The 21,179-nt window shown below is 52.0% G+C and overlaps 4 protein-coding genes across 6 annotated transcripts; 3 read left to right on the top strand and 1 right to left on the bottom strand.

Annotated features, from left to right (window-relative positions):
• Positions 1 to 10,299: 10,299 nt before the first annotated feature.
• FOXR1 (forkhead box R1) lies at positions 10,300 to 13,124 on the top strand (the record flags this gene model as incomplete). Its single annotated transcript, XM_082778015.1, is given in 4 exon segments — positions 10,300 to 10,417; positions 11,063 to 11,069; positions 12,566 to 12,689; positions 12,693 to 13,124. Coding segments are annotated over 4 exon segments (681 nt in total).
• A 347-nt stretch (positions 13,125 to 13,471) lies between these two features.
• CENATAC (centrosomal AT-AC splicing factor) lies at positions 13,472 to 16,691 on the top strand. Its single transcript, XM_082778066.1, has 9 exons — positions 13,472 to 13,594; positions 13,664 to 13,830; positions 13,918 to 14,083; positions 14,176 to 14,285; positions 14,573 to 14,678; positions 15,084 to 15,114; positions 15,510 to 15,599; positions 15,702 to 15,834; positions 16,273 to 16,691. The coding sequence occupies exons 1-9, from the start codon at positions 13,478 to 13,480 to the stop codon at positions 16,316 to 16,318; spliced, it is 966 nt and encodes a 321-aa protein (XP_082634192.1). The 5' UTR covers positions 13,472 to 13,477; the 3' UTR covers positions 16,319 to 16,691.
• Positions 16,064 to 19,007, bottom strand: RPS25 (ribosomal protein S25). Of its 2 annotated transcripts, none has more exons than XM_082778070.1 (5): positions 18,941 to 19,007; positions 18,720 to 18,815; positions 18,294 to 18,477; positions 17,699 to 17,797; positions 16,064 to 16,286 (listed from the first exon to the last, which is right to left on the bottom strand). In XM_082778070.1, the coding sequence occupies exons 1-4, from the start codon at positions 18,941 to 18,943 to the stop codon at positions 17,703 to 17,705; spliced, it is 378 nt and encodes a 125-aa protein (XP_082634196.1). In that variant the 5' UTR covers positions 18,944 to 19,007; the 3' UTR covers positions 16,064 to 16,286; positions 17,699 to 17,702. The 2 variants fall into 2 exon arrangements, with proteins under 2 accessions (XP_082634196.1, XP_082634195.1); XM_082778069.1 differs by lacking the exon at positions 16,064 to 16,286 and adding an exon at positions 17,292 to 17,380.
• Positions 19,008 to 19,047: 40 nt separating this feature from the next.
• TRAPPC4 (trafficking protein particle complex subunit 4) lies at positions 19,048 to 21,153 on the top strand. Of its 2 annotated transcripts, none has more exons than XM_082778068.1 (5): positions 19,048 to 19,253; positions 19,657 to 19,822; positions 19,912 to 20,015; positions 20,098 to 20,224; positions 20,633 to 21,153. In XM_082778068.1, the coding sequence occupies exons 1-5, from the start codon at positions 19,079 to 19,081 to the stop codon at positions 20,709 to 20,711; spliced, it is 651 nt and encodes a 216-aa protein (XP_082634194.1). In that variant the 5' UTR covers positions 19,048 to 19,078; the 3' UTR covers positions 20,712 to 21,153. The 2 variants fall into 2 exon arrangements, with proteins under 2 accessions (XP_082634194.1, XP_082634193.1); XM_082778067.1 differs by having other exon boundaries at positions 19,050 to 19,253; positions 19,657 to 19,831.
• The last annotated feature ends 26 nt before the right edge of the window (positions 21,154 to 21,179 follow it).

Raw genomic sequence — 21,179 nt, 5'->3', positions numbered from 1 at the left:
CGGTATGTGCAACACCTGAGCCACACAAATCCCTAGCAGAGGGAAAAGCCTCTCCCGCAGCATCTCACAGGCAGACCTGTGAACCAGGTGAGTTCTACAGACAGGCAGTGGATGTGATGGGTACACAAGGCCAGCAGAGCCAGACTCACCTGCCACACCTCTGCGTGGTCAGACCCGGCTGTCCTGGGTGCTCCTGAGAGGGGGACTGCGAGTAAAGCCACGAGCCCTCCCCTAGCTCTCCTCCTTCAGCTTTCACTCACCCCTTGGAGCATCTGGGGCATGGATGAGCAAACACACACACACACACACAGCCCTGGTGGTACTTTCCTGGCAGAGATCCGAGCCACCAGGACTCTCTGGGACTTGGGACTAGGAAGAGGTCCTCCTGCCAGCTGCTTTTCTCCCCGCTTGCCTCTTTTTTTCCAGACTTCCCCATCTCCCTCCTTGCTCCCCTACAACACCCTGCTGATGCAGGGGCACTACCAAACCCCAGACGATGCCGAGCGAGGCGATCCAGCTGCTGGAGGCAGAGCTGCCTCTCCTGACACCCCTCTCAGCATCTTTTCATGACAGTGGCAAGAGGGGAGGGAGGCAGAGAGGGGAAGCACCAACACCCCAGATGCAGACAGGAGGAGAAAAACCTGGTACAGCCCCGTGCTACGGCTTCTTCCACGCCTGCTCCCAGCTTTTAAGGAGGAGGAGATGGGGAGGGGACAGGGAGGGGACCCCCGGTTGTCGCTGCCCCGGGCCCCGCCGGGTGCCGGTACCGCGGGGGAGGCTCGGAGCGGGCGGGCGGCGCCGCCTGGCGGCCACGGGGCTCGGAGCCGGGCAGGGACTCCCCCACGCAGCCCCCTCCCCATCGGTCCTGCACGAAAGTGCAAAGAAAAAAAACTAAAAAAATAAAAAAAATTAAAAAACTAAACCTGCAGCCCCTGCCAGCGAGATGCAGGGGCTCGGAGCTGGCAGCGGCACGGTCAGAATCAGCCCCCCCTGCACAGACAGCCCTCGTTGAGGGTCTCCTTGCGGGTATTTGTGCAGCATCAGCATCAAGAACCCAGCACCAGGATGCTCTCCCGGAGGGCAGGCAAGGCAGAGGTTTGCAGGAGAGCTGTGTCTGGCAGAGCCAGCCCACCAAACACGGGCTGGCCTGGCACGAAGAGGCTGGAGGTGTTGTGGGGAGCCTCAAGCAGACTCGTTGCTCGTCCCACTGCACAGAGTGGCAGAAGGTAAACCTTAAAAACAGGCTCGAGGACCTTCTCTGCACCACATCCCTGTTTTCTCCTCATTCCAAGGCAATCCCCCTGTTTACACAAGCCTGCTGCATTTGGAAGCAGCGAGGGGCATCGCACGGTGACACGAGGACCCGGCGAGCCAACAAGTGCTGGTTGGTGCCGATGCATCTCAGCTGCTTGAGACTTTCTGTGTGTGCTCCCAAACTGCCAGGCCACAGCACAACCTTCCTGAACAACGCAAAAGGGTGACAGCACGAGAGCCTGGATTATCATCTCCTCCCTTACCTTCTCGCACCCATACAGCAGTCCCTTGGCTGAGCAGGCAGATGTGTGGACAAGAGGTGTCCATGACCCCTTTCATAGCCACAGGACACAGCAAAGACCAAGCTAAAGACCACACAAACACAATTGCTTCCCACAGTCCCTAAAGGTCTTGCCCTATTTCCCCATTCCTACTTGTAGCTGCTGCCTTCACCCCAGTTATCAGAACCCTTGCAGGCTTCCCCACCCTCTGACTGCCACAGCCTCACGTCCAAGGTGGAAAAGGGGAAAAAGGGAAAAAGGAGTTTTTCCAGAAGCCAATGAAATGCAACTGCGAACATAGTTCCCATGGTAACAGCAGGATCCAGAGGAAGAAAAGGGAATGCAAATCAGATTTTCAAGGGGATGAGCAGGGAGGGACGAACCGCTTGCATCCACCAGCCCAACCAGGCCACTCAAATACCACCTGCGCCCTGTGTCTGACAGGTACCACGTTTCCTCCTCCCCCCTGTGCTTGCCCAGGGAGCTCTGCATACAGCAGGGTCCTCTCGTGAGGAGCGAGGGTTCCCACTGCACAACGGAGCTCACGGAAGGCCTCTGAGGGAGTCTGGATGCCCCTGCTGCCAGTCCTTGCTCCCAGCACAGAGCCCTCCCTCTGTAATTCATTCTGTACATCACTTTCACTGACTGACACATTAAACAAGGAGGTGGCTCAAAAATGCCCCGAATGTAAACATCCCGGAGATGTAATTCCCAAGGTTCAAGATTTATTCTCTTCTACCCACGGGGGAAACAGAATGCTTCTCTGTGACATCCTAGCAAGGACTCTCACCTTGCAGAACAAACACAGTGAAATCAAGGAAGCTTTCAAGAAAGCCAGAAAAGCAGAGTAACTCGCACGAGATGGACTCAAACCCATCCATTCAAGGCACCAGGGCCTGAGCACTCCAGCAGGATTCCCAGGTTTGGGAGCCCTCTTCCCAGCTTCACAAAGGAAGTTTCACTGCTTCATCCCTGCTGCTCTCTGCATCTTATTCTCCCGTGACTGCTCACTGTACTCTGCTCCTGTTGGTGCTTCCCTGCACGGAAGGGGTTAATGCTCAAAAGCACCTCCCGGGGTTTTTCTACTTCTTTTCTGCTGTTTTACTTCCTCAAAGACGCCGAGATCAGCTGCCTGGATCTGGCTTGACCTCACAGCAGAGCCCACAGCCACCCTCTCTGCAGCACAGATTGCCGGGGTGTGAAGGGGGCAGGGGAGGGGAGGGGAGGGCCGTGCAGATCTGCTGTGCCGGAGCCTGTTTTGAGAAAGGCATGAATATTTCATGACAGGGAGAGGGATGCTTCAGCAGCATCACACACAGAGGTGGATTTGTGCTGTGCCATCGGGGACACAAAAGGACGGTGCCCTTCCCTCTAGATTGACCCCAAACCAGCACTCTGATCCCACAGGATCACATGGAGAAGCCCACCTAGGGCAAAACAACCTCATCAGTCCACGTTTGCTCTGCAACTCCAGCAGGACAAAGAGCCACAGGTGGGGCAGCTCCTGCAGAAAGCTGCTGTTACCTACCTGGCAGAGGAAGCTGTGCACTGGTGAGACCTGAGGATGTGGAAGAGGAGCAGCCCCGTCAGTCCCCGGGATGTCCCGAGCACCGTGGCGTCCTGTCGGCAGACTGCCCTGGCCCCACAGCACGAGGTGCAGCTGGAGAGCTGAAGACAATGATCACTTGTACCTGCAGCCCAGAGTTCTCTACAAATGCAGAGAAAAGGAAGCAGCTTTTCCCTCCCGCCACGTTAGCCATAGCTTTCAACTTCCAGCATCATCCACAGCAGCCAAAGGCTCTGGGTGCACCATTAAAGCAAGTCAGATCAGCTCTGCCCAGACTAGACAGTGCTAAAGTGTTCCCAGACCTGGTATAAAGACGTAAAAAGGTACAAGATCCAGCTGTTCCCAAAAAAGAGATCTCCAGGGGTCTCGGATTTGGCACAAACTGCATAGACACCCCTCGATTCGGGCACTCAGCACAACTCCCTCAGTTCGGGAGAGCTGGGTTTGAGATCCTTGCTTGGACTCTGCAATCTGTAGAGCTGCTCCTGCCTACAAGCCTGTAAAACCCAGGCAGGAAAGCAGCCCTTGTGCTTCCAGAGCACATGGAGAGGGCAGAAAGAAAACGGACTGAAGAGCACGACACAGGGCTGCCTACAGAAGAGCGAAGCTTATCCCTAAAACTCTCAAAAACCCCTCCAAAAGGGTAGGGTAGGGCACTGTGAGCAGTACACGGGCACACACACCTATGGGCAGCTTCGACAGACAGAAAACCTGTCCCCAAAGTAGGGAACGCATCACATAGCCAGCCTCTGATGTGATCACCAAGTATTTCTGGGGTGGACAGCGTGCTCCTGGACATTTCATTGAGTCTTCTGCCCTCTGGTCAACAGCTGTTGGTGCTCAAACACCAGAAGATGGAAAGGAAGGGCAGCCCCCTGAAACCCTCCGTTTTCAGGAGGAATGTGAAAATGTCCTTTTTCCAAGGACGTTTTGCGCTTTCCACCTTGGGGTTATATCGCTACAGTAAGCTCCCAGCAGGTCGGAGGGAGCTGTGTTGGTCTCCAGGCTGTCTACGTGAATTGCCCAGGTTGTGACATGCTCCAAGGCAGCAGAGGCGAGCTGGCAGATGAAGTACAAAGTTGCTCAGTCCCTACTGAAGTTCTGCAAGGAAAAAAATACCTGTTAAAGCAAGCCAGCCAGAGACGGGGAGGGAAATGACAACACACACCTGGAACCACGCAATTAACTTAAGGGAGATGATCTACTGGTCCTGGTAGCATGGTCTAACAGCAGCATTTATTGTGGGGGTATTAAGAAAGGAGATTCCACTCAGCAATCCTGAGTGGAAGGATGAGCAGCAGTCCTGGTGCACGTCCCTGGAGATCCAGCCCTTCAGGAGGAAGGAACAAGATTCCCAGCAAAGGGAGCCTGTGGAGGACCACAGTTCTGGAATTGAATTGAGACAAAGCTGCTGCACTTTTCTTGGACATGAGTCCGAGTGGGAGGTGTTTGTTACTGCCAATACATTTTTCCTCATACACAATTCTTCCACATGAGGTTGAACTGCTAAGCATTGACAGTGCATCTGTTAAGATTGGCTCTAGAAACTGAATGTTCTTGGGGAAAAAAAAAAAAAAGAAAAAAAAAAAGGAAACACACTGTGCTTGCCCTTCATCTTCCCAGCCATCCCGCTCGCAGTACCATGAAGAAAAGCCACGTGAAGCTGCCCACTTGCATACAAATGGCCTGAGAGAGGCAGTGTTTAAAGTCCTCCTCTGTGGGAAAGGTGCAGCGGGCTGACAACAAGAAGTTCCTCCAGGTCCTCCAGGGTCACAAAAAAATTTCCTTCAAAGGAAGAAAAAAACAGAAAGGCCAATGTAACCCCCTCACTTGACTCCCTTTAATTGGTAACCATCTGGTTTTGAGAACTGTCAACAGCGCAGAGCATTTGGCAAGGTTCCTCAGCTGCTGCTCTCCTAACTTCAGGTCTTCTTGGGAATCCTTTATGCCCCAGGAAGCCAAAAGAAAAGCAAAAGAGAAAGCACGAGTGAAACTGAAGAGCAAAGGCAGTGTAATCTAGGAGACTGGGCAAGATATTCCTGAGTTCTGACGTGGAAGCAGAATGAACCACAAGCAGCACTGGCCTCTCAACAGCCAGGAAACCTATCGCTGAGCCACCCACAGCGGAGGAACTGCAAGACCCCAAGTCCCATATTTCAAACAAGCTGCTAGAAACCCCTTGACACGTCCCAGAAGTCAGGCTGTCTGATCCAGCGTCCTGGCCAAATTCCAACTGAAGCAATTCCCCTCGTATCTTTCTAATTCCCCTCCTTCCCTTCAGCTTCTTCCTCGTCCAAACCACTGTGCGACTGCGCTGGGTGCCCGCAGCCGAGTGCTCCACCCCAGGACAGCGGCCGTCCACCAGGATGGACGAGGATTGCCTCGCTAAAACAAGTTTGTTGTTGACGAGAGCTGCAACACTTGATTGAGTCTGCCCTGATTCTGTCCTGAGGCCACGTTTTGTGACAGTGCTGGGAGCTGTCGAGCAGAAGAGGGCTACTCTCCACCGAGGAGACTGCAGGTGCAGGAGGAGCATTTCACAGAGCTTGCAGACAGAGCAAAGCGCCGTGCTAATCGCTCTGCTCTGCAAGCTCCCAGCCTGCCTTGCCAGCCAAGTCACAGAAGTTCAAGTTAGCAGGCACGCTCTGCCAGTGTGAGGCTTTTCACTCTTTTCAGGGAATCAGCCGCACTGGTAGTAAAGCACAGTGACAGGAGCTGGGCTGCAGCACTTCTGCGAGCACGGCTTGCCTCATTAACATTCAGCACATGGCTCAAGCAGCTTTTAGATTACTCCTTCCTGACTCTGGGACCTCATGCGTGAGTCACACGCTCGCACATTTGCTTCTCCTGATCCCTGCAAGCCCCCAGCACATGGCAAACTCTGCTCTGAACAGTTCCTTTGATTTCCACATGCACACAACCTTCGTCTCGCTTTTGCTAAGCAGCAGAGTCCTCCCCTGCCCCCTGAACAGCATTGTGCTCACCTGGCTCACCACCTCCCTTTCTCAGCGAGGCATTCAGATCTTGCTATACCCTCTCGTAAGCAGGTACGCTGATTTGCACTATGCCAACGAGGCTCAGCTGCTTCATAGACCTGTACGGTAACAAAAAAAGGAAAACTTTCCAACAAATCTCCACTGCTTTTCTAGTGGCTGGACCTTTGAGGCTATCACTTCAGCAAATCACAAAGTGTCCCTTTCTCAGGAGAAAGTGGTAACAGAGAAATTCTTCAGGATCCAGCCAGGTGAGAGCAGGCAAGGAGCTAACACAATTTACTCAGCCACAGACCTTGCAGTCAGACTTCAGGAAAGGTGGAAAACAAAAAAGCTCAGGTAACTTGTCTAAAGATAAGTCACACTGGTAGCTGCACCACTCTTCTCACAAGTCCTGGGATCTCAGCCTGCTGCAGTCTGTTAAGGGGGGGACACTGAGTCCTGCATGACATCAATCTTGGATTAGCAAATTCAAAATCAGAATCTGCTCTCAGACTGATTGTTGTGTCCAAACATTCAAAATTCACCAATCGGTAGCTGACATCCAGTTACAGAGGTTTCAGGAAATAAAATTTCCTGAAAAAACCCATCATGAAAAAGTTTATTCTCACATTTAAGTCAGACGTGACATCAGGCTCCTGGGATAGGCACAATAACGTGAGGGCAGCATCGGGGCTATCACAAGGCAAAGAAGATACCTGAAGGACTCGAAGGATAGCCCTGAGAGAGCCCACAGGACACAGACTGTGCTACCCAGACACACAGCCAAGCACACCAAGCATAACTTGACCAGAGAAAAGACCCCAGAGCTCCCAGGAGAGTTCTGTGCATGGGCAGCCACCAGCACAGCCAGTTCCTCTGCTGCTTGCAGAAACCCTTATCCCTCCTCAAGCTCAAGTGACGCAAGAAAACCAAGGATTTGGCTGAGCAACAGACCACCGACAACTGCTGCAGGAGGGAGACAATGTCCCTTTAAATGTTACTAAAGTGTTGTCAATGGATCTGCCATGGTAGAAGAGTTAATCCCCCCCCAGCCCCTCTCAGCCACCGTGATGGGATAATTAGATGCGAGGGCTCAGCACAGATGATGCTCCAGTCGCTTAGCAACTAATGGTTTCCGTGGAAACGGCAAAGCGCAGCCTTCGGAGCAGTAAGTGAGCAGTGCAGCAGGGCAGGGAGAGATGCCTTCAGCTCCTGCACTGATCCTCTCCTCCAGAAGCACTCCGAGGCCTTGAGGTATTAGTGGAATGCGAAGGGGGTGCCTTAAAGATACAACATCCCTGTTCCAAGCTGCGGCAAGAAGAAAAGGATTATTATTATTATTATTTTTAGATGAAACTTCCAGTGGCACGGCCTCATGATCTCACCGACTCTCTCTCCACTAGCAAGAAGGAGGCTGAATCACACAGAACCGCCTTTTGCAAAGGCTTGTGCCCTAACGCTCTGGTTGGATACTGCTGTAAGAAACCAGATACGACTCCAGCATCAGGCCTCACGTGCTGGGGTTGAGAGGTGAGAACACACACTGCTGGCTTTAGCTTCTTGGTGCTGCCTGGTAAGAAGCCATGTAAAGGCATCCAGTTTAGCCCTGAACCTATAGGCAAAAAAAAAAAAGGTTGCCTATTGATTCTGCAGCTCTGTAATGCACACAAAGTTGTCACTGGCTATAGAACCTGAGGAGTGTCACCAGATGAACAGAAATCAGATTTATTAACCTCAGTTATACGCCCAAGTCTGTCATAGAATGGCTTGGATTGGAAGGGACCAATCCAAGTCTGTATTGTTATTCCACCCAGTCTGTACTCATGTCTGGGACTGCCCCAACCCTTGCACTTGGCCTTGTTGAACCTCCTCGTGTTCATGAGGGCCAACTTCAGCCTGCCCAAGTCCCTTTGGATGGAGGGACACCACTCAGCAGCAGCCTCCACCTTGACACAGAGCTGCGGCTGCTTCCTTCACCGTGACACACTCCCACTGCTTTATTACTACTGATCCCTGCGCAGCCACCGTCCCACGGCTTACAAGCACAACAGCCGTGACCTGAATCTCTCCTAAACTGAACGCTGCACAAGCTGGCCGTGCAGCTGTGGTGTTTTAAGCTCAAAATGGAGGCCGGGCCACCCCGCCACCCGCCTCAGTTCCCGCCGGGGTAGGCCCGGGGCGCGGCCTCCGCCATCTTGGGGCCGGGCGGCGGCGGGCAGCGCCCCCTGGCGGCGGAGGCGGCCCCCGGGCGGGCGGCTGGGCCCTGCCCGCTCCCTGTCAGGCAGGGATCGAAGCGGGGTAGGAAGGAAAGCAGAGGTGGTTTTAGGAGAAAAGCAGGAGCTTTTGGTTTAACTGTGTGGTGTAAAGAACCGGCAGCCCTAGGTTTATGTGCTACAGGTTGATTCCGGCAGTCTGATCATGATCTGTCTCCCCTGCAAAGGCGGGCACGGTGAGGTGGAGCTGAGGGGTTCTGATGCCTTGACCACAAATTGGGACCATCGGATAAATTGGCCATTTATACAAACCAGTGGGATTGCGATTCAGCACAACAAGGGCCAAAAACAAACCAAGGCTCTGAACCGGCATCAGGTGAATCCCCTTAATGCTCCCAAAATATCCGAGCATACTCCTGGCTATCCTCCCGCAGCCCTGCTAGACATGCTCTTCCCAGGGATGATTTCTGAAAGTGGTAAAAATAACTGTTTCCTGTAGTTTTCACAGACAAATTCCTCCTTAAAGGAGTCTTATTTTTTCCACATTACAGCCTCACACATCGCCTTCCTCACTTTTAAAAGGCCATGCCTGGCTGAAGGGTGAGCAGGTCAAGATACTTTATCCCTATGCAAGGTTTAGCTACTTCAGAACTTTTTTTACTCCAAAATTACTTAGGTTGTTCTAAGTTTATTAATATAACCACATCAGTCTAACACTAATGCAAGTTTACTGAAGTACCAAAGGTTATGTGGGTAGGTGAGGTATTAATTGAGAGCATATACAGATAATCACAGGCTTCATGAATTACTACACCTCAGTTGATGCACGCTAAACACCATGCATATGCTGTGGGAGAGTTTCATTTCAAACAGAAAGGGGAAAGCAACTTTGTGGTACAACAGGGCAAGTGATAGGTAGTAAATTATTAAACTATAGTAGTTGGATTGTTTGCAACATATCCCAAGTCAAACATCAGGCTCCGGTTTCAGGAAGGGGAAAGAGATTTTGATTGGGGCGCTCTCAAGCTTTTTTTTACAAGGAAACCAAACCACCAAGCACATCTTGTTTATACCTAAAGGATCTGACAGGAAGCACGTCTGCCTTAAGGACCGAGCTCTTCACAGAAAGGTAGAAAAAGTATTTGCAACTGTATTCTTTCACACCTACCAAAAGCAAAGCCATACTGACTTGGTATTTATGAAATACCTAACAAAAACTACACAAAACTTACTGCAGCATAGACTTTCAGGCCTGTTTTTTTTGAAGAGGCAAAGCCAAACGTGCAACATCCTCTCTACCCTCTGAATGTTACCTTTACAAGAAAACCTGGTTTGGCGTTTGACTTATTTTTCAACAGCTTGCCTCAAAAGATGATAATAGTGACAGTAAACAGCACAGGAACACACTTGAGGCCAAACCTGTGATGAAAGGTTCACAGAATGCATTTTTAAGCTGAGATTCTCCCAGCATCATGATGCCAATGTTACGGTGCAACCTTTTTCATCAATTGCCAAAACCAGCCTCTTTCTGCCACCCTGCAGACTGACAGCTTGTCCCTTAACAAGTCTACAGCGACGAGCATAATCTGTATGCTTCCACAAAATGGTCAACACGCGTACTGCGTCTGAAATCTAATTTCCTGCTGATACAGGAAATATGTTAATTTCCTGCTGATACCTCCCCCCCCAGCTTTAGTAAAATGTAAGACACTAAAGCCCCCTTTAGGGCTTTAGTAAAATATAAGAACAGAAAACAGAGGAGCCTAGGAGGTACTACCTCTTTTACTCTCAATCAGCTTGCTTACTCCACTAACATTAACTATTTAGTCATTGGAAGGGTCTTCAATAGGTATTTGGAAGTGTGAAACAGAGATGAGCCTTTCACTCACCCATGTGATACCCTTTAAAAAAAATCACTCGCATACAGAGCACTTCACACCAGTAGAATTCTTTGTGCCGCTCTCAGAGATCTGACTGCACGTAGCATCTGAAGATTGCTTTGCAATAAAATGTACTTGAATTCTCAGAATAAGTCATTCTGGGAAAGCCTGCATTTAAAAAATGGCCTTGAAGACTGGGATATGGCAGAACTCCAACTTGCCATCACTAAGGATCAGTTTCTCCAAGGTAAAGGTCGCACAGGGACTGGTTGGCTAACTTTCTTTTAAAAAGATTTGTCTCCAAAACTCAGGTGAAAATCTAGTCTATAACTTACTATTTATGAGATTTTATAAGTTAATAAAAAGACCATTTTATTTCAGTTCATGTTTAAAATGCAACGTTAGAAATTTCTTTTTGTGATTACGTACAAAGTGTGCATCTCTCCCATTTTCTCCTGTTCTTAACAGCATCTCCCTTCAGAACCCAGTGTCTTCCCTTTAGCTGCCATCCGCGAGTCCATAGCCCATAACTATGTCCCACTCTCCTGAAGCCCAAAGGAAGGAGAGAAATCTTGGTGTGCATAATGCAGGCCCTGGTCAGCCATTAAGCCAAAATTAGTATTTTCCCCATCCAAATTCTGTGCGTTGCACACCCTGGGAGAGAGAAGGATCTAAATCCTACTAACTCACCACATTGTTTCTGGACTTACAGCCTCAACCAGCTACTGAGCTCTCGCATGCTGAACTGGCAAGCTGACCCCCGTGGCATTACCCACAGAGGCTGGTGATATTTTTAGGGCATGGTATGGGAAAGGGGCTTTTATTTTGCTAAGCAGAGAGGCTGTGTCTAGACTGGAATTTGTCTAATCTTCAAGTCTGTCCCTCTCTCAAGGACAATGGTATAATTTCATAGCTGTGCCTGCTGATATACTTCCCTCCCAATACTACCTTTTGGGTAGATAAACTTGGGAAAGGAGTGCTGCTGAAGGGAGTAATTTACACTCTTCCAGCTTGTCTCACTGAAAAGTAAAATATCAGAGCTGAGCACAGTTGTTTGGTCTAGCTGCAGTGGTGTGAGAACTCGCAGCCATGCATGCTGTATGCAAACAATAAAAAAAAACGAAACACACCACTGCTGAGAGAGAGGAGAAGGCAACTGGCAACCTTCGCCTTGGAATCTGCATTCTGTTAAAGCTTCACCAGGCTGCTTCTGGACAGCCGGGTCAGGCAGCACCACTGGAGCGACAGTTTTCCTTCTCCTTAGCACCTGATGTTCAGCCTCACCCGGGGCTGTGGGTAAACCCCAGCCTGGTTTGCCCTGGCATGGGCTGAGCTGGATCCGACAGTCCAGTAGCCCCGGTCACTGCTGCCACAGGGACTTCCCCAAACACATCTGGGGACTATTCGAATCCAGACTGTACTGGGGAGGATGTGCTGACATCCTTCAGCAAGGCTTAAAAGGAATGTAAGGGAACTGCTTAGGAAGTCCTAACGACCATACCTGCTTAGCAATCCTGCAGGAAAACCGAGCTGCTTCAGCAGTTCTGTAAGCAGCTGCCTCCTGCTACAGCAAGGGTCACTCGACGCCCAGAATCTGATGGCCAGGATGAGAGCACACAGCTCAGGAACAGCGGCTGAAATTTGCTTCATGGGTAGAACAAGGACAGCATAGCTATTAGCTCAGTGAGGTTATTGTTTCCATCACCCACTCAAGACCAGGCCTCTTGGCTGAGACCAGGAGAAACAAATTAATTCGGGAAAGCACGGCACCTCCACTAGCAACAGGGCTGAGATCTGCCCAGCTCCCCCCAAAACAAAACAAAACAGGCCATCATCTCTATTCCTCATTCCACCGAGGGCTAGTGTACCCATATCCTTTTTGCTCTTCCTCTCCCCAGCTTACAGAGAATGAAGGTGACTCATGTGCAGGCATCCCGTTTCCTCAGAAGATGCTGGAAACTCCCGAACTGAAGGCGTGTGAACTGCTACCAGTTCACACGGTGTCCGCTGTTCTCCTACCTCCTAGTGTCGGACGGAGTCTTTGACGTATTTCTGAAGAGCAAGGACATGGCAGTCGGGACTTGTTCAATTCTCAGCACTGCCTTTGGCTCAGGATGCTGCTGAGAAAGCTGCTTCCCCTCTATTCTTACTAGAAAACATGGGTAGGTTGCAAAAACGTGAACTTGGAAGTCTTGAGACCCAGCCCTGAGATCTGCTTGGCTGAAGATCCTTAGAGAAAAATATTGTTTGTCTTGCAGAGACAAAATGAAGCACTCATCCACACAGGTCAGGGAGGAACCTCTCCTCCTCCTTGCGCTCAGATACGACGTATGCTTTAACTTATTGCATTTTATTCACGGTGCTTCAGCTCAGTGCAAGTCTCTTCTCCCTGCAGGCAGCACTTTCCATTTTTTCAAACAGCCCCAGCGGGTTGGAGAAACCCTCTCCGACACAAGCTGTGCTTCAGCAGCAGCTTTGAGAAAACAACTTGTTTTGTGCGCAGAAACGGAAACCACAAGTGACAGCTGTGGAAACTAACTCCAAAAGGGCACCAAAAGTTTCACGAGGAAGCACAGGCTCTGCCCAAAGAGGCTCTCAACTTGGTGAGGATATGGAGAGGGCCAAGCTGGAGAGATTTCAGTGCACCTCAAGGAAAAACTTACTGGCTGCTTCTCACAACCGAGTTGCTGCTGCAGAACGTTGCTGGATGCTTCTCCCAGGCTGGGGAACAAGCACGAGGCACTCAGAGAGGGTTGCCTATGACCACAGCAGGCACCCAAACCAGTACGCAGCCACCACACCACTCAGCACCAGGCTTATGGGATGATACTGGACAATCAGACACCCCCACAAGCAGGTTGAGTCAGCAGACCACCAAAGAAGCATTCTTAAATGAACCTAACAGAGCTAGAGAAGCCAGGCTAAATGAAAACAGAGTCCCTCGTTATGCTTAGCAATACAATACCTGCCAAATTAACATGGATTGGGGCTGACTGAGGCTCTAGTATCAGTGCCTGAGAGCTCATGATCACAAATTCCTCTTTGTGTCTTCTGCAGAACTCAGGGAATCTCTGTTCGGCCCCCGATTCCTTGTGGCTCCCTGCTCCATGTGCCAGCCTCTGCTTTCAAACCAAGCCACCGGGAGGGGGCAGAGGCACGGCCACAGCCCCCGAGGCTGTGCAGGAGCCGCTCGGGGAGCTGCTGCCGGGGCAGCCTGGCGGCACGAGGCGGCAGCAGCGAGCGCCTTTCGTTAACCGCAGCGGCTCCCCGTCCTCCTCCTCCTCCTCCTCTTCCTCCCGTCCCCGCCATGGCGGTGCATTACTGCTCGCTGTGCCGCCGCACCTCCTTCACCGGCCGCCGCCACCTCTACAGCACCGGGCACCGGCGGCGGCTGCGGGAGGCGCTGGAGAAGCTGCAGGAGGAGGTGGGCGCGGGGCTGGGGTGGGTGCGGGACCCCCCCGGGTCCCCTCCTCACCGTGTTCCCGTCCCGTAGGTGGCGGCGGCGCTGGAGGTGCTGCGGGACGTGGTCGTGGTGCGGGAGGAGGCGGCGGAGCACGAGAGGAGGGTTTGGTGCCCCTGCTGCGGCCACGCCGTGCCCCGGGACTGGCGGCGAGGGGGGCTGGCGGTGCCGCAAGCCGGGCTCCTGCAGCACCTCGCCGGGTAGGAAACGGGAACGGGGCTGGGAACGGGGCTGGGAGGGCAGTGGGGGGGGTGCTGGGGGCAGCCCCGCTGATGCCAGCCCCGCAGCCCCGAGCACCGTCGGGAGACAGCGCGGTTCCTGCGGGAGAACCGGGCGGAGGCGGCGCTGCGGGAGCGCCTGGTGCTGTCGGAGGAGGACCGCGGGCGCTTGGCGGCGGTGCTCGCAGAGGCGCTGGGTGTCTACGAGGAGCAAGAGGAGGAGCGCATCCAGCAGGTTTGGGGGTCAGGAGGGCGGTGGGACACCCCCTACCCTGCTGTCCCCTCTGCCACCACCTTCTTGTCATCACGGCGCTGCTCTCCCCGCAGATAGCGGCCAGCATCCGGGAGGCAGAGCGCAGGCAGCGGGACACGGTGCGGGCTGCCCTCCAGGTTGGTGCTGGACCTGCTGCCTCCAGCTCTGTCACAGCCCCCCCGAGGTAAGGATGCAGTGGTGTGGGCAGCTGGCTGCAGCCAGGACTGCCCTCCCCTGTAGCTTTCAGGGATTAACATTCCCCAAAATCTAAACTATAGCAAGCAGCACACACAGAGAGTATTACCTCATCCACAAATTGGTACATAAGCAGTGACAGCCACAAGAAGCAAGCATGGTAACTTCTAAACACCTAATGTGATCATACACCAAGAACACTTTTTCTTCTTACTGGGAGGCTCCCGAACACACACACACTGTTATTTCTGACTCTTTGTGGCTCCTCTCTTTCAGGGATTCCTCTCACACCACCGAGCAGCCTGGCCCAAGCAGCATGCAGACAGGACCCGACTTAAATTGGATGGAGTCAGGCCAGGCTTTGACCTTCATTGGCCATCAGGTGGGGGCTGTTATCACCTGATTTTGGTAACGAGTGTGATTTAAACAACTGCAAGTTCCACTAGCATGGGTTACAAAGCAAAACAAGGGGCTGCAGTTGCCCCAGTGAATCTCTGTTGCTGAAAAAGGCAACTTTGCAGTCAGGCAAGCAACTAGCTTGGAGTTTTAGTCAGCTAGCGTTAGCTTCAGTTTAAGAAAACATTCTTGAAAATACACTGTAAAAAAGCAAACGCTCCTTTAAAGACAGTGGAGAAGAGTCTCCCTCTTTCTGCATCAGGACTTGGTACTGGAAGGGAAATTCTCAGGCACTTCTTGTGTACTGGAACGCGCATGATGGGCAATCTTTGTTCAGAGATAATCTTGAAAGCATCAGTTTCTAATTAGTGCTTTGTGTTTCTCATGACAGGAAACAGAAGGGAAAGGAAATGTTCACACAGGTAAGTTGCCTGCTACTTGACTCCTTTACTTACTGTCCTACTGAAAACTCTTGAGTTAGAAGTGTCACAGGGAAAACTTAAAGCAATTTTGGAACAGTTACCAGGTGACCAACAGGTGCTCGCTTGCTAAAATACTGACATTCTAAAACAGGAGAAAACACTGCAGTGCTATCAAAACTCCGTTGGCACTGCAGAGCCTGTGCACTGCTGCTGTGCAGACTGCATGGTTTTAGGTGCGATCTGTCATGGCCTTAACCAAGGCAGGCCAGCTTCTTCTTAAAAAATGAAAGAGAAGGACAAGCTGCAGGTACGGGGGAGAGGCGATACTCTTCTCTATCTCAAGCCAGGCCCTTAAGATATCTTCAGTGGTTCAATACGTTTTCCCTGACTTCTAGGTGCAAAACCTCCCTGGCTGACAGAGGAAGACGAAGGGGATGGAAGTGAAAAGCAAATTGGACCTTCGTATGAGGAATTTCTAAGGCAAAGTGAGCAGTGAGCAGCTTGCACACATTTCAGTTAACTTTGAATTAATTCTGCACTGAAGAACCAGAAGGATTTTTAAAAACTAACTGAATAAATTCTTTTAGAGGATAAGCAGAAATTGAAAAAGCTCCCAGCAGACCGCGTTGGTGCCAATTTTGACCATGCCTCTCAGACAGGCGACAGCTGGCTCCCTTCCTTTGGTCGGGTGTGGAACCACGGCAGGAGGTGGCAGTCCAGGTAAGTTTTGGGGTAGCGGGGACTGATGCTGGGCTGTGGGTAAGCAGCTTCCTTCTTCTCATGGAGCAGCTTCTGGGGTAGTGAGCATGCAGAGAAAACTTTCCCACACAAAAGAAGGAATTACCTCACACAGCGCTCAATCCAGAGAAAAATACACACACTAAAGTCTCAAGTCTTGTCAAGGCCAGCTACCTTTCCAGCCTTGCATACCTGTGCTTTTACACATACCTGTTGCACTGGCACTTTAATTCAATACACCGGACATCTGCATCAACTAGCTGAAGACTGCTGGGAACCACAGTTCACTGAAATAACTGGAAAATGGAGGGAGCTTCTGTTCTAAAGTATCAGGCACAGCACTGTCTTACTTGATAGATGAGGGAGCTTTCGTTATCTCTTTAAAGGCTGCTGCATCCTGACATCTACGCTCTCTTTCAGGCATCAGTTTAGAGCTGAATCAGGGGAAAAGAAGAAGAAAAGGTGATGAGGACCACAGAAGAAACCAAGCTCTGATCTTTGTGGAAAAGTAGGCTGTAGGTAGCTCCAGCTTTGCCAGTGCCACGTTTGACATCCACCTAGATGCCTTCAGTCCCCTGGAAGGCGGCCTGGCCACAGGGTGACTCTGGGAGCTGAGCACTGTTGCTGAAAGCTACGTTGCAAGGGGCTGGTGCAGCAGATCCAGTCCTGTTAAGGACGTGCTGTGCATCCTGGCATTGATTTCTGAACTCAGACTACACAAAGACAGCCCTGCTGTAAGCTGTCAGTAGGCTCGGCTTACACAGCGTACACTACACGTAGCGTGACCTCTCTTTATGAATAAACTAAACTTTTGAGAAATTAAAAAAAATACATATACTGTTTAGTAGACCAATTGAAATTCATTTCGGACACAGGGCTACTTCTCACAGCAACTGCTGTCCTATGCCTGTTGTTTTCAATTAAATTTTTGTGACTTTAACACGTTATAGCTCTCAGAGAAAGGAAAAATCCACTTCTGCCTCCTGTCAAGGGCAACTGTAATTAGTCCTCAGTAGAAGAAAGGCTGCCTCAAAAACTTTCCCTATGGGTAGTTATTCCTTCTAATTGAAAGATAATACTTTAACTTTATTCAGGGTTCCTTACCTACACTTCCCCTGGCCTGACTAAGGCTGTTTCCTGGTAGAGAAATGTGGTCATGGCTTGTTAGAGGGAATTTAAGTAATTAAAACGCTATACTACCCCCTTTTTTTACCTACAGTGCAAGAAATGGTTTTCAGTTTTCCTGAAATCGTATCAGCTACAGCAGCTAGTGATGTTAAAAGTTCTTTCCCTTTCCCTACCATAAAAGAATTTTTATGGTAATTTGCAATGCCGTATAAATGAAAAAAGCTTGGCAAAACCTGTCTGGAACAGGAATTTAACTTGTGACCCGTCCCAGAATCCAACAGCAAGCACGTGTTAGTAATGAAAAATACACATTCTTGAGAAAGAAGCATGAAAAATTATTTTAATAATTTTATTGTGTGCATCCACATAGGATATATTGTTGAAGAGGTCGCTGGAAAACCTGCAAAGCAAGAAGTCCCAAATCAGACCACCAGTTCAAACCAGTTCAGTCCCAGTGTGCTCTGACAAAGGCAGCAGGCACCCACCTGCCCTAGAGCACACACTGCCTTTCCCCCGTGGTGGGCAACATGGGCAAAACAGCAAATGGCTCAATAATTCTGGAGAGCTGCTGTTTCCACTAACGCTGCTCTAGAAGTGACTTGGAGTGCAAACAACATCCTCTGAGCAGACTGGAGAAATGGCCAGCCCCGAGCACACAGCTGCTCGTTGGCTGCTGACACAGTAAAACCCAGCACCTTAGCGGAGCCCCCGCTCTCACCTTCCTATGCGTCCTCCCCCGCAGCAGGGGCATCTCCACCTTTTGTGTTTCTCGTGTAGATCACCTGGGCTCGGTGCTTGGACACCAGTTTGATCAAACCTGCGGAAGGAGCAGATGATTGAGTGCACATCTCCGGGGGGATGCGGGGGATCTTGTGCTGCCCACTAAGTTAGAATTGCCCAGGGCCAAAAAATACACAATAGGAAATACTAGCAGGGTACCAATACCTCACGTTAAAGGTACTTAAACACGTGATATTAACCCAGTAACCACAGGATCCATTAAAACACTAAAATTTGAATGCTAACAGCACTTTGTTACTAACACGTGTATGCAGGGCTTGTGTTCAAGCCCAGGAGCAGCTGCATCACAGCCTGTCCCTCTGACATGACTTCCTCCACACAGCCTTATTACTAAACACAGCAGAGCCTGCTCCTTACTTTGCTGCACCTTTGAAATATAAGCTGAGGCAGCAGCTTTTACAAACACATGCCAATTTGCATACTTCACGTGCAGCACGAAATCTCATAGGAAGAAAAGAAAACAACTTCTAACTCGAGCAGCTCGGTGTTTTGTCAGGGTTTCGAGCGCTTACCTTTGCTGAGCAGTTCCTGGAGGGCGGCCCTAGCCAAAGAGCCCCGAATCTTCAGCCTTTCTGAGACAACCGCCGGCGTGATGAGCTTGTAATTGGGCACCTCTTTACACAGCTTGTCGTAGGTGGCCTTGTCGAACAGGACCAGGTTGTTCAGCTTGTCTCGCACCTTCCCTTTGGACCACTTCTACTCGGAAAGAAAAGACCCAAGCACTAAGCCGCCTTCTGAGCAGCCACAAAGGGCTGAGCTTTGCGATGCTTTCGTGATGAAACCCCCACACCGCAGAGCCCCCCCGGGACCCCCGCAGGAGGCCGCCGAGGCCCAGGTCCCCCCCCCATCGGCCTCACGTTGCTCGCAGCCGCGTGAGGGGCCTGGAGGAGCCCCGGTGCGGCCCCATCACGGCCCCGCCGCCCCCCTCAGGCCCTCACCTTCTTCTTGGCCTTGCCGCCGGACTTGTTGACGGGATCCTTGTCCTTTTTGGCGGACTTGCCCGCGTCCTTCTTCTTCTTGTCATCCTTGGGCGGCTGCGGGAGGGAAGCGGAGGCGGGACGGTGAGCAGCGGGGTCACGACACCCCCTCAATTCCCCTTAATTCCCCCAAATTCCCCTTAATTCCCCCCAAATTCCCCCGGTCCCCCCGCCGCGCTCACCATGCTGCTGCTGCTCCCAAGATGGCGGCGGCGAAAGGATGAGGCGGGGGGCGGGCGGGCGCGAGGCCGGGGCGGGAAGGGGCGGGGTCGACGTCACTTCCGGCGTCACTTCCGGCTCGGCGGCGGCAGGGCGGTGTCATGGCGATCTTCAGCGTCTACGTGGTGAACAAGGCGGGCGGCCTCATCTACCAGCTGGACCACTACGTGCCGCGCAGCGACACCGAGAAGACCTTCAGCTACCCCCTCGACCTCGTCCTGCGCCCGCGAGACGAGAGGGTCGTCGTCGCCTTCGGGCAGCGAGACGGCATCAGAGGTAAGGGCCGGGCCTGAGGCACCGGGATGGGCCTGAGGGGGAGACCCGGGCCTGAGGGGACTGAGCAGGGCCTGGGGGGGCCGAGCTGGGCCTGGAGGGGTCGAGAAGGGCCTCGGGGGGGAGACCCGGGCCTGAGGGGACTGAGCAGGGCCTGGGGGGGCCGAGCAGGGCCTCAGGGGGGCGACCCGGGCTTCAGAGAACCGAGCCGGGCCTGAAGGGACTGAGCAGGGCCTCAGGGGGCGACCCGGGCATGAGGGGACTGAGCAGGGCCTTAGGGGACCGAACTGGGCCTCAGGGCATGGAGCAGGGCCTGAGGGGGTGACCCGAGCCTGAGGGGGCCGGGTCGGGTCTGAGAGCACCATGAGGGACCGGGCCGGTGCCTCTGACACCGCCCTCCCCGCAGTGGGTCATGCCGTGCTCGCTATCAACGGTGCTGAGGTCAACGGGCGCTTCACGGCCGACGGTAAGGACGTGCTGGAGTTCCTGAGCAACCCCGCCAACTACCCCGTGTCCATCCGCTTCGGCCGCCACCGGCTGTCCTCCAACGAGAAGCTGATGCTGGCCTCCATGTTCCACTCGTGAGCCGCCGGGGGACCGGGGGGCGCGGTGGGGAGGGTGGTGGTGCTGAGCGCCCTGTCCCCATCCCCGTCCCCCGTAGGTTGTTCGCCATCGGCTCGCAGCTCTCCCCCGAGGTGGGCAGCTCTGGCATCGAGATGCTGGAGACCGACACCTTCAAGCTGCACTGCTTCCAGACGCTGACAGGTACCAGTGCACCGCTGCTGCTGCTGCTCTGTGGGGCTGCCTCATGGCCTGACCTCCCTCACTCTGCTCCTTGTGCCTCCAGGGATCAAATTCGTCGTGCTGGCTGACCCCAGGCAAGCTGGGATCGACGCCCTTCTTCGCAAGATCTATGAGATTTACTCCGACTTTGCTCTGAAGAATCCTTTCTACTCCCTGGAGATGCCAATCAGGTAAGGAAGAAGCCCACTTTTAGTAACACACCCTCTTCAGGTTCTACCTGGGCAGAACACGTGCTGCCACGGGCCTTCAGGAGCAAAGCAGACAAAGGGGACAGAAGGGGGAAAACGGGGTATGTGCTGCAGGTACGTGACGCTGAGCTGTGCCTTGTCCAGTGCTGTTCTTCTGGAGAAATGGGAGATGCTTTCCCTTGGTATAACCCCAACGTAGTGCCAGAACCTGTAGGAGAAGCTTTAACTTTATTTGACAACCAAGCCAAGGACTGACAGCAGTCAGGCGTTGGCTCTTGCCTGACAGAATCTCTCCTTGAAGGATGCCAAGCCAGTGCAGAGATGCTGTCTGTCTTAGCTTGTTCCATAAGTAAAGTCCCCCCCCTTTTCTTATTTTTCTGAATATTTCAGATGCGAATTGTTTGATCAGAACTTGAAGCTTGCTTTGGAGGTAGCAGAGAAAGCTGGATCGTTTGGACCTGGATCGTAGAAAACGTGTTCCTTGTTGCCCAGATTCCTTTCTCTAAAGAGCGGGGCCTTTTTCTTCTCCCAGATCTCCCTCTTCCACAGCACAGACTGCATATTCCCAAACATGCTTCATATCTGCCAAGATAACGTTCTGGCCCATTCACAAAATTTACCTTGAACAATTCATTACTACTGTTTACTTCTGGGCCACAGAACCTTCTGTTGCAGCTCCCCTACCCCTGAGTAAGAAAGATGTGGTGTAGGCTCTGTGGCCCTACTGCACTCAATTGTTCCCTTCCGTTTTGTACTTGTATATATGTATTTTTCCTGTATAGTTCTAACTTATGATTTTGCTAAGGGTTTCTGTGTAAAAGTAATAAACATTCCTTAGAGAGGTGGAGGGCTCCTTGTGTTCTGTTAAAGGGGCAGTTGGTGCCAGGACCACCTCACGAGGACAAACTGTTTCAGACGGTTCTGCTTTCGCCATTCT

This window comes from Aythya marila, assembly GCF_965140915.1.
Source record: "Aythya marila genome assembly, chromosome: 23".
NCBI lineage: Eukaryota > Metazoa > Chordata > Aves > Anseriformes > Anatidae > Aythya > Aythya marila.
The sequence above is the reverse complement of the archived record's forward strand: the minus strand, read 5'-3'. Positions and strand labels throughout refer to the sequence as shown.

Excerpts from the sequence above, each read along its gene's own strand:
- CENATAC (XM_082778066.1), top strand. The coding sequence starts at position 13,478 with ATGGCGGTGCATTACTGCTCGCTGTGCCGCCGCACCTCCTTCACCGGC. Across the intron at positions 13,595-13,663 it reads TGGAGAAGCTGCAGGAGGAG|GTGGCGGCGGCGCTGGAGGT; the intron begins GTGGGCGCGGGG and ends CCCGTCCCGTAG. Across the intron at positions 15,115-15,509 it reads GAAAGGAAATGTTCACACAG|GTGCAAAACCTCCCTGGCTG; the intron begins GTAAGTTGCCTG and ends CCTGACTTCTAG.
- RPS25 (XM_082778070.1), bottom strand. Across the intron at positions 18,478-18,719 it reads GCGGCAAGGCCAAGAAGAAG|AAGTGGTCCAAAGGGAAGGT; the intron begins GTGAGGGCCTGA and ends CTTTCCGAGTAG. Across the intron at positions 17,798-18,293 it reads CCAGGAACTGCTCAGCAAAG|GTTTGATCAAACTGGTGTCC; the intron begins GTAAGCGCTCGA and ends CTCCTTCCGCAG.
- TRAPPC4 (XM_082778067.1), top strand. The coding sequence starts at position 19,079 with ATGGCGATCTTCAGCGTCTACGTGGTGAACAAGGCGGGCGGCCTCATC. Across the intron at positions 19,254-19,656 it reads GCAGCGAGACGGCATCAGAG|TGGGTCATGCCGTGCTCGCT; the intron begins GTAAGGGCCGGG and ends CCCTCCCCGCAG. Across the intron at positions 20,016-20,097 it reads CTGCTTCCAGACGCTGACAG|GGATCAAATTCGTCGTGCTG; the intron begins GTACCAGTGCAC and ends TTGTGCCTCCAG.